General features: G+C 37.4%; 1 protein-coding gene across 7 annotated transcripts in view; it reads right to left on the reverse strand.

Annotated features, from left to right (window-relative positions):
* TBC1D5 (TBC1 domain family member 5) overlaps nucleotides 1-12,145 on the reverse strand; it is a 364,302-nt gene that overhangs the window by 93,901 nt on the left and 258,256 nt on the right. For all 7 annotated transcript variants that reach the window (XM_065587056.1, XM_065587057.1, XM_065587055.1 and 4 more), the window contains 4 exons: nucleotides 9,931-10,033; nucleotides 3,986-4,074; nucleotides 2,447-2,497; nucleotides 2,284-2,353 (listed from right to left, as the gene is read on the reverse strand). In XM_065587056.1, the coding sequence (XP_065443128.1) occupies nucleotides 2,284-2,353; nucleotides 2,447-2,497; nucleotides 3,986-4,074; nucleotides 9,931-10,033 (313 nt within the window). The remainder of the gene's footprint in view (nucleotides 1-2,283; nucleotides 2,354-2,446; nucleotides 2,498-3,985; nucleotides 4,075-9,930; nucleotides 10,034-12,145) is intronic.

A 12,145-nucleotide genomic window follows, 5' to 3' on the forward strand; every position in this document is an offset into this window, starting at 1 on the left:
TGTTTACCTGGGTCATTCTGTTTACCCTTTTTAAAACTTGCCATAACATTAACTTTCTTCCAGTCTTTTGGAACTTCCCCAGTGCTTCAAGACTTATTGAAAATCTATATTAATGTTTCAGCGAGGTCCTCAGCCAGCTCTTTTAAAACTCCTTTATGCAAGTTATCTGGACCTGCTGATTTTAAAATGTCTAACTTTTAATGTCTAACAGTAGCTGCTGTTTAACACTCTCCAGTGGTACTAGTGGAATGGAAAGAGTGTTATCATTAGTTGATGAGCCTATATCATCTGTTTTGCCACAAAAACAGAACACATATTTATTGAAAAAATCTATATTTTCTGCATTATTATAGATAATTCTACCATTTTCATCTAGTAATGGACCAATATCATTATCAAGATTCTTTAGTTCATAATATATTAGAAACCTCTCTCTCATTGTTCTTAACTCTGCTCCCATATATTTCTCCTTGTATCTCTTGATTTCCCTTATCAATTTTCTACTATTCCTAATTTCTGATTAAAATTCATTTCTGTAAACTTCCACTTTTTTCCATTTGTTATATATTATTTTTTAATTTTTACAGCTGCCTTCACTGCCCTTCTACACCAGAACAACTTATTAAACAGTATGGCCTTCTTCCTCAATTGTGGCTTTTTGGGAATCTAGTAAGGTGTTTTTAAATGACTCCCAATGATCATTCACATTTTTCTGATTAAAATTCTTCCTCACAACTGATTTGGCTCCTAATGGTTTTCAGTTTTGTGAAATTGGAGCTATTAAAGCACCAGTATATATATAACTAGTCTTGATTTTATTCTGCTTGCATATTATAAATGTGATCAAGTCATGATCACTTGTACCTAAACTACAATTAATTTTTAGTTTTGTGATCAATTCCTCTTTATCTGTTAGGATAAGGTCTAATGACCGCACCGCACCTTTAAGCGGGGGAGGAGGAATATTATCTGGCTGGCTGAGGGAAGAGGAACAGTGCTCTATGGGTGGGTGGGGAGGGGAGAGATCAGAAGCTGCTGGAAAAGCGAAGAATGGGTCAGGGTTGTGACACTGATTCATCCCCTGAGACCGGAAGGGCAGAAGGATTTAAAAGGGGGCAAGCCCAGGTGCCCTGTTCCACAGAGCAGGCAAGACAGCATCCACCCTCCGTGCCCTTTAGGTGGCAAAATACCAGGTTTGGTCAGGACCTGCTGTGGGGATCGTGCTAGCCGCCTCTTTTTAGGGGAGCTGGGAAGGAATTTTTCCCTCATCACCAGACTGGCCTAGGTGGAGTGGAGGTTTTTTCGCCTTTCCCACATTGGGTTCAGGGAAGGTTTTGTTGATGTGAGGCATGAAGGGAGTTAGGCTAATATGTCACAACTCATTATGTAAGTGTGGGGCAGCTGTCCAGTGCAGGTGCTTCACAGGGAAGGTATACACAGTCACTGGATAAATGGCTTGATAAAGGACTTAAAAGGTGTTGATTAAAGGAACAGAAGAGGACAGGGGTGTGTGGGATTCCTATGAATGGTATGGCAGGGATCCCACCCTCCTTTCTTATAGCCCACCTTAACCCTCCTATGTGGAGGGAGGTGGATAGGAAGGTCCCAGAAATGGGTTGGCTCAGAGGCCTGGATGGAAAAAGACAGGGGGCTGGCAGAAGCTCTCTGGGTAGTTATTGAATGAACTTGGGGTTACTGGCACTGTGCACTTTTACCTGTTGGGCAGTCCTAGACATCTAATAATAAAGTTGCTGCCTGATTAAAATCATATAGAGTGTATCCTGTCCTTCTTTCGCTATAGCCGGACAATAAAGAATTCCTTCGTGTGGGCTGCAACACTTTTTGAGTTATGAAATTGTCATATATAATGTTTAAAAATTCCATGGATATTTTAGTACTGGCAGCAGGTGATCTCCAGCATATGTCACTCAAATCGAAGTCTCCTATGATCACACAGCTTTTTTCCCTGGATACATTGTAGATAGGTCTGTAAGGACGCAATCATCCTGTTCCCAATGTTTTTAGTGGTCTGTTAGGACACGGATCCATAAGCATTCAAATTTCTTCTGAGTTATCAGTGACTCAAAACAGGTAATGCCATTTCTCACACAGACAACTTTCTACAAGTGAGGCAACCAACAAGGATACGCAGGAAACCTACAAGGAATTTATTTTTTATTTAATTAAGAAGATGACTGTTACTTTCAACTTATTTCATTTTGCTGTGTTAAAGCATGTTCACTTGCAAGTACTATAAATATATATTTTTACAACAATATTTACCTTCTGACTGTCATGTTCAAAAGTCGAAAACCAATGTTCTGCAGTTTTCATAAGATGTGTGAACATTGCACTGAGGGGAAAAAATGGAAATTTTATGTTAAATAATACATTGCCCACAGAAGTAAAGGAAATGTAAAGACAACAGGAAGTTGTTAAAACTTACTAGGCGTCATGTTCCAGATATTCAGGGTTCAAAAGAGCTTTCATTTCCTCACTGAAACAGCCAAGAGTGAACAATCAAAATTTGAATATTGATTTTTGGTCAATGTTCCCCATGTACTATTATGTACTTATAAGCCAACTTTGTATAAAGTGCAAATGAGAAAAACTAGCCCTTTTTTTTTTAATTAAAAAGAGTAACTCCATTGAACAAATGAAGTCTTTCCTTTCTATAAAGATCAAAAACAAATTAGCTGCCTTGTCTGAGCTACAATGAAGTAACCATCTAATTATTCCAAATAACAAATTACTGAATGTCACAATGTATTATTTGAATATGCTTGATCTAGACTAATTGATTACTGCACAATCTATCACTGTTTGTCCAAAACAAAAAAAATATGGTTACCGGTCAAATATGCAATATCAAAACATTAATTTATTTTGTTTTAATAGCTTCTATTTTTATTGTATTTTAACAGCAATTAATCAGTGACAGTACTTCTTATCCATCTACTTTGCTGCCTAGCTCCCTTTTCAGTGGGGATGGGATGCTATGCATATTACATGGTTATTCTGAGTATCCTGCAAGCTTACTTTCCACTGAAGAGCATCTTGTAATGCAACTTCAGGATTTCTAAAGTTAGACACTGAATGAAAACAAATACATGTAAGCACACTCCATCCCTATGCTAACACTGATCTTAGACAATCTTGCTAAGAGCAGTTATGCTATAACAGGGGTAATTACATTATATTAATGCAGCTGGGTTCCAAAAGCAAATGTAGTAAGACAACTGCAAAATATGGCTGCACGACACTAAGTGATTCAAGGCAACTTGTTAAAAAACAAGTAGAAGCTTTAGTCATGGAGCAAGATAATAAAAAGCATTTGAATTTAGTTGAGGGACAATCATTTGTGTTGCAATTGTTATGTGTACACTATTTTCATGAAATGGAGAAACAATGCCTAAACTTAATATTACTTTAAAGTTAAATGACAGTCACATAATATAGCTATTAAAAATTGTATATGGGATGAAAGAATTATCGATCACTGAAATTTTTTTCTATAGTGATTATTTAAAGGTATGAGAAGAAAATATTGATACAACTTGTCCATGGACTTCTTTGATCTGCCTCCACTCTACAATGATAGAGATTAAAGCACATCTGGGTCTTGTACAATGCAGTGAAAATAGTATATGTACCGGTGTTAAGTTGATACTTTTCCTCTGGTTGGTCCCTCTCTCTTTTTGCACTGACTAAAATGTAAGAATTACTTCTTCTCCAAAAAGCCCCTTTATGAGTTACTTTTCACTTTCATGGAGGCATGGGGGCAATTAATACATCTCAAAGATTAGCCTATTAATCATGATAAAACAAAAAACTAATAAAAGAAAACTTAACTATCAGTTTTATTTGGATAGACCTTAAAGCCAATATGTTAATTCTACAGAAGATACAGTTAATTCTTAACTCTACAATAATATGGAAAAATGTGACAATTTCTATATTACATGGATAAATATACAACACTTGCCTTGATTGTGCAGCTTCATTCGCATGTAAAAAGGCTTGGTGGTCACAATGCAGGATAAAGATTATAGGTGCTAAAAGTTCATGCATACCCTAAACATTAAAAGGAAACAGAAGTACAGTAAGATGTTTCATTCATGCACCAGCACAGTAATGCTCCACCTCAGCATCCAGCAGCCAATAATATTAGCAGCAGCAGCAGAATGAAAAGCAAGAAAATTTACATTCTTAGACTTGATTCATAATCAATGGGTTTTGTTTTAAATTCTGATTAAATCTAAGTGTTTATTCGCCTATAAAATATGGGAAGCAAGTTATTCTCCCTTTTCATAAAGTAGCAGACAACAATTTGGCAACGGTAGACAAACCCGCACCTGGCAGTTACTCCAAGATCTATGTTCATAAATATGAATTTTATTTATGATAATTACAATCATGAGCTACAGTATCAAGATCTGCAATAAGGACAAATTATGAAATCTAAACTGACTTTTATTTGATAATGTTCCAAAACTGGGATCTCAGTAGCCTTTGGAAAAAACAAAGGCAGCCATTTGAGGAATTAGAAAATGAGATATCCATGCCCATGGAGACCAGAACTAAAGGGTTTTTTTTAAAAGCATCTTCATTATGTTTATATTGAAAGATTTATATGGGAAGATGTAGAAAACCTTTGCAAGCCAATATGTGGCAAAACCTTAATATTGTTCTTTTTCAGATGTTTGGTATCTATAGTGCAAAACCCAAAAAACCCTGAGTTAAGAAAGCACAGAGGTCAAACCAGAGATGGTGCCCTATTCAAACTGCTCCCACAATCTCAGATCAGATGAATGTTTTGGATAGAATGAACAGCAGTGAAATACCTCATTATATTGACATTTTAAATTGTCATCACTTGGCTGAAAAGATTACACCCCATTAAAGAGATTAAAAAGGCAAAGCAAACCTCTCCCAAATTATTGCTTCTGCCTCTATTTGTACTGTATTGAGGTTACATCTGAAAGGCCTTTTCCCCCCCCATAATCAGAGGCACTTAGGGTGTCAAGCTGGTTCTTCAAAGAAGCCTAAACTCCCTTAGGCCCCTTTGATGGTCTCAGTCTTAGGAGAGTATCCGACACAGGTCGGACCACAAATCACCTTCTTGAACACTTCACTAAACTGCCATTCCAGCCTCCTGCCACAAGATGATGCAATTCATGTGGATGGGTGTGCCACAGCCAGTTAAACAACAGGGAGCCCAGAACCACCAGATGGGTCCCTTCAGCAGAGGAAAAGCCTCACAGAGGGAGGAGCTGTTCATCTGTAGAGTGTAGGGGTGCCAGAATAGAACAGCAGTAGTATGCGGAAAAGAAGTTCCCTCTTCAATACCCACTCCAAGAACACAAGGGAGCAGGATATTGTAGGGAGAGGGGTGGACGCAGATATTTGGAGGGAAGGTTTTATAAGAGAAGTTGCAGTATTACCAATCCCATACATTCAAAAATTGTGAGTCAGCCCTCCCTCCCCAATCATAAGATTCTTAAACAATAAATTTGGAGGGTTTTCTCTTTGCCTTCCAATTTATGAGCTTTTAGGGAACATTTGGGTAATGTTTTCAAGCTTTTCTCTGCAACAATGAGGATTAGAAATTTATGTTTGGGTGGTTTTTTTAATTAAAGCATTTGATTATTCCATGAACAGCTGCTTTCAGAAAATAATCAAATATGGCAAGACTTGTGATAAGATCACTAGTTAGCACCACCAGGTTTGGGAGAGAGGGACCTGCAGCATGGGAATGGGGAAGAGAAAGGAGAGTTTGGTAAGGCCAGAGAGAGGAAGATAGACAAAACAACCAAAAATACTGAGATAAATTGCAGGCTACATAGGCTGTAATGTTATTGACTTCCCACTCCCTAAAAGTTAAGCATAAATATAAAAATCTACTGTTGTCTAAATCTTCTATCACCCCATATATATGAAAATTGTGTAAGAGAAATGAAGTTGCCAAGAATGATTGTCTAACACAAACTGACTACCAAAAAATTAAACATACAAACTACAGAGTAAGAACATAAAAGGACATAAGACAGGATTAGTTATAGAAGATAAGAGCCCAGCATAGCACACAATTTCCCAATATTATAGCATAACAACTTGTGAATAAAGTAGAATCATAAAGTGACTATCCACATAAAACAGTAACAAAGCAAATGGATGATAAAATATCAGGATTTCAAAAAGACACCTCTGATCCTTCAGTTAAAAGAGCACTTTAAACATTTAGAGATTTTTGGATTGGTAGTAGAAGCCACTAGTGTATTATATACACATATTTTTCTACAGTACATCAACAGTTTACTAGAACTTTTTAGTGTTAATAAAAGGGTTGACAGAATTCAGATAATTTTATGACACTTGCCAACAACAGCAAAACGCTGATTTCATAATACAGTCTCTGGTTTTAAAAGAAAACCAGAAATACAGCATTTCTAGAAATGAAATACAAATTGATATATTTCAACATTATATTGAAAAAGACAATATAATTATGAGTGAACAATGGCTGACCTAATGGCTTAACTTAATTATTTTATTTCTCTTTAATTAACTAGAGCCAGAATTTTGGCACCCAAATCTGTACGGCCTTTTGAAGATAATGTTAATGATCATTTTTACATATTTTTATGAAAAATAAATATACTCGCTTTATACTTCTACACGTACCAATGCTTTTTAGAAAATCAAAGATCTACTGATGTTTAAATCTTAAAAGTCTCTATTACTGTTTTGTAAACTTCTATTCACCCATAAATATGACTGGGGAGAGTAGTATATTTTGCTAGTCAAATAATATCTTACTTCATATATTGGTCAAAAAACCAATGAAACCTACTACAAAGACACACACACACACACAAAACATACATACAAATTGCTCCTTGTAAGAAAGCATTGTAAAACTTTGCTGATATTGTGAATTAATTTTTTTAAAGTACAGTTTCAATTAAAAGCTGTGAACTTGACCACTTTTATAACTGATGAGGTATAACAGTGTTCCAGATCTTGGAAATCTACAATCTAGCTAGGTTTGTATGGATCCAAGTCACTGTAGAGCCAGGGTGCCTCCCAAATATTTAAACCCAGAACTAATAACAACAAGGTCTTTTGTTCTTCCACACTAGCCTTTCAGAGAAATAGCTTCAATAAGATAAAAGGGTTTTGTTTGCTTGTTTTTACATTTGTGTACAAGTAGGCCTTTAGTGTGTAGAAACTGAGAGAAAGATACGTCATTTGTATTTAGTTCTAAAACTTGTTATTACACCAATTTCTTAAAGGACTGACTTGCAAAATTTAGGTCCAGTTCCTGTAAAAATGTTATCTACTGCATGCATGAATCTCCCCCTACCAGTTAACTGTTGCAATATACCAAGGAATGTTGCTGTCATGGGAGATCATGATCACAAAGGCAGAGGGGATCGCAAAGGTAGCTAGGGCCATGAAGGGCTTTGAATATCAGGGCAAACACATTGTACTGGACTTCGTGGTTCCCTTGGGAGCCAGCATGGAACACTTGAGTGATGTGTTAGTGCAACCCTAACTGCTAAGCAGACCAGCGTTATGTTTTGTTAGCTGAAGCTATTTTGGGATGTGTGGCTTCATTCCTAGATACAAAATGAAATAAGCAAGCCTGTAGGTCATGAATGAGTGGATTACCACGGACAGGTATTTGACAGGATTAAGAGAGACCAAAAATTATACGCTGACCTCACCACATACGCAGTACTTCTTGTCAGCTAATCCTTGACAAAGTATTGACAGGGGCTTTGAAAGAGAGAGGCAAGAGGGCCAAGCATACAAAGAAAAGATGGTTATTATTGATGATAGTTTTGTGGAGGCATTCTTGATTCAAGAATGCAGATCCTGGAAACAAGCAGTGGTGATGAGAATGGAAAAAGAAGGGACTAAGAAGAGAAAGATTAGTTGGCTGTTTTGTGACTTTGGCACAGCACCACAATTCTTGGCTACTGCACTGAACACTTGTCATAGATATTAGCCATTTTTCATCATTCCAATTCATTTTATTTTCTGCTCTTTACTCCTCCCTTCACTCTCATGGCCACCTTCTTCTGAAATTACTGCACTGTTGAAGTGACACCAGTCAAAAACAGAGGTAAAAAGAAGTTTTCTTTCTCAACAGCCTGTAGGCTCGCAAAATTGAACCTGTTCTTTTATCTGCCTATGTTCATTTAGCCCACCAAGCAGTCTTTATTAAAGCCGAGGCATCAGGCAGTCAAAGTTCATTAATACCATTTATATAATCTCTGCAGTTTCAATTAACTCAGCAAGACACTCTACTACATGATAACAGTCTCATTAATTCAATAAAATCCCATAACTATTAACAATATGGTCTATGTTAAACGGGGTGTCACCTAGTACAAAATAATAGCTTTAACAGCTTGTGATGAAACTCAGGGTGGTTTATTTATTTTTTTTTTTTAATTTGATCTAGCTAAATATTCAAGCCTTACGTAGCAAGGTATTATTTCTCTGTAAGGAATCTACGGGATCTTAAACACAAGCAGGGGGTAATTAAGTGTTTTTAAGTCATATCAAAGAGTGAAATTATACTTCTTGTTTAATAAATGATACACTAAATTAGCTAGAATGTGATCTTCCATCTCCCCCATCACATATACTTTGGGTTATATACACTAGAAATGAGGAAGGCTGGATACTGTTGGAGTGTTTTCCACAACAGTGCCCTGAAAAATACGGCTTGCTGATCTAAATTTTTCTCTCCATGACACAAAGTAGCTCTCTACTCGCAGTCCATCAAAAATAAAAAATAGCCAGCTGATAGAGATTTGCTGCTTTTGTTAACTGTATATTTGATTTTCGATATCATCTACAAGACAGTTCTTGATAAGTTGCTGCTTCAACTCAAATCTGCCGATCTTTTCATGAGACTCAAATAATTTCCTAGCTTGGGGATGGAGTGGTTGCAGAATGTGTGAAAGGATACACTATGTTATAAATATTTGTACGCTTATAGCAACTCTGCATTTTTGTCATAATCATTTTCTGTCCACATACAGTTTCTCTACAGTTTAGTTCTTGTTCATTGTTACTCAGTTCTTAGTCTCAGCACTGTATGTTAAATTACTCCAAAAGTAAACATAAAATATTCTGATTTCTATGTTTCTTTCAGTACTGTACATGAGTCTTGTTAAAGCATTTAAACATTATGCTCATTTTAAAACCTTAAGGGCAAATGCTGAATTTAGCTTTCATCTTAAAATGAATGCACAATTGGAGCATTTGAAATGTTATCTTTTACCTTTTAACAGTAGGAGACTACTGGTTTGGGTAGATATTCTATCTAGTAATATAATGGAACTTGTATTAACATATATATTGATAAAAAGATTAAAAACTTTTCAGCTGCACCCACTATATTGCATCATATTTTGGTGCTGCAGTATATGATCAATGGCCAAACAGCGAACGTACAGTATATCTGCATCATGTTGTAGAATTCATAGAAGAATTTCAAATGTTATGTTGTAAAACTGCTTGATTATCCCTAATCAACCCTTCAACTTCTTTATATTGTTATTCAGTATCATATATTTTAACTGTGGTGCATATATTCAGTATTTATCCATCTAAGCCCAGAAAGGCTTTTGGTTTAAAAGAGGTTGTTAATAAACATTCAGAAAAGTTGGAAGATAAGATTTAGCAGCTTACAGAAGACAATTTGAGGGAATGTCTTATCATGAGGAGGAAGCATATGTGCTTGAATGAGCTTACTTTTCTTACCATGCAGCTGACAAGTAGCTCTTTGATTGCTTAAGCATTATGATACAACTTTGGATACAATAAACCCTACATTATTGTTCAATCATTTGTCAAGCTCTATAGAAAATGTTGAGTCAATGGATGCCACCTGTATGATATTTTCATTACCTGTTTATAAAGCAACTGCTCATTTTCTCTAGCATAACAGAACAGAACATCTGTAAGAATTTTTCTCACACTCTCTTGCTGGAAATACTGCATTTCAGGAAATCTGAAAAAAGAAAAACATTTTATTAATGTAAACCACATAGCTCACAAAAACTACCTCAGACACTTGATTTAGATATACATCTGGGCATCTATAAACAGTCCTAGGTATGCTATTATATCTGTTCTCAGGTACCCATTTTCTCTATGTATTGGGGTTCTTCTGGAATAACAATTAAAGGAAAAAGTTGTGGTATTTATTTTGCAAACAAAACTTTGTGAACCATATAATTTAGCATATATCAAGCCTCTAAGTATATATCACATTGAAGGCATGATACTCTATGATTAAAGACTAGAGTTATACAAGAACAAAATTAAATGGCAGGTAGAATGTTCTAATTACCAAATTTTTTGTAAGTAACCATGCCTGAAGCCGGGCGGGGGGGAGAACACGTTGTCCAGGCTTGCTGCAGGAAGGTAACAGTGCATTACTGGGGGGAGGGGGGCAAGGAGGTCAGAAACTGCTGTAAAAAGGTGGCTGGAGGTCAGCTTGGCGACACTCACTTATCCCCTGGGAATGTAAGGGTGGAAGCTTTTGAAAGGCACAAATCCTAGTGTTAGAAGCCATTTCTCCAGGCAGCAAGCAAGGCAGCACTCACCCTCCCACCCCTCAAGGTGCAAATATCAGGTTGAGTTAGGACCTGCTATGGGCATTGCGCTAGTCACTCCTTTTTAGGAGGGATCGGAAGGAATTTTTCCCTCACCACCATATTGGCATTGGTGGAGTGGGGTTTTTTCGCCTTCCCCACATCGGGCGTCAGGGAGGACCTATTATGGTGAGGAGGGAAGGGGGTTAAAGCTATGTGTCACTATGGAGTGCAGGTACTCCATAGGGAAGGCATCCAGTGACCAGATAAATGGCCCGGTAAAGGCCTGGGAAAGGAGGAGCTGATTAAAAGAATGGACTGGGGAGTGGTTCAAGGCTCCTATGATTGGTACCACAGGGAGCCAACCCCCCTTTCTTACAGCCCACCTTACTCTTCCTACCAGGGGGGGGAAGGGGCGGGAGAGGAAGAGGGAGAGGTGGGTGGTAAGGTCCAAGCCATGAATTGGCTGGAGCACCTAGATGGAAAATGAAGGGGGGCTGATGGAAGCCCTGGGTAGTTATTTCAATGAACATGGAGTTGCCTGCACTGTACACTTTTATCTGCCGGGCAGTCCCAGACATCTAATAATAAAGTTGTAGCCTGATTAAATCCATATCAAGTGTCTCCTGTCCTTCTTTCAGTATAGCCAGACAATGTGACTGACCTGGAGAATCTAATCCACAAGACAGTGTGCTATATAAGAACATAATGCCCACTGCCAGAGTTCCAAAGTATGGAGGTCCCATGGCTTTTCCTTGAAGAGACCCTTGCTCAAGTAGAGAGTAAGAAGATGGAATGAGTGGGCAGGGGAGCGGGGAAGCAGCTGCCAAAGCAAGGGGGGGAAGGCTCCTTCCCTCCTGTACCCAGACTCCTGCTGTAAGATCTAGCAAACCGGGGACCATGCTGCTCTCAGGAGGCCCTATGTGACCTACCACAACATCTCCAATTGCTTCTACTTCCAGTTTGTGCCCACTGGTTGATCAGTTCTGCACTAAAGGGTTCAAAAATAGCTCAGGATGTATTCAAGATATGGCAAAAGAGACTACTAGTCATTCAAACATTTGATTTCAGGAAAATGAAACACTGAAGAAACAAAAGGCCTCGAATAATTTAAATATACTTGCTTGAATGCTTTGAATGTGATTGAGGTTGCCAACTGCAACTGAAATATCAGGACCATCCTGCTATTTCAAGATCAGTACTCAGTCCTTAGCTCCATTTGCAAGATTAAAAAATGGGCAAAGGAAGCCATTAAAAATAGTACACCTGATACATTCGCTGATTTATAAATCGTCAACATGGTATACAGGGAGTACAAGTGTGGAGATTAATGTATATCGAAGTTCAATAATTTGTGCTATTTTTGGGGAACCTTAAGGTATTTTTCTAAAAAGGGATGCTGTGATAAATGTTTTATTATGTCACAAAGATGTCTAGGAAACTGCGCAAGTAACACATAAAACTCTGGGATCTGATCAATAGATAATGGGAGTTGCATTCACAACTGAAGAAATAATAGGGTTCCT

The sequence above is a fragment of the Chrysemys picta genome, chromosome 2 (genome assembly GCF_011386835.1).
Source record: "Chrysemys picta bellii isolate R12L10 chromosome 2, ASM1138683v2, whole genome shotgun sequence".
In the NCBI taxonomy this organism is placed as follows: domain Eukaryota; kingdom Metazoa; phylum Chordata; order Testudines; family Emydidae; genus Chrysemys; species Chrysemys picta.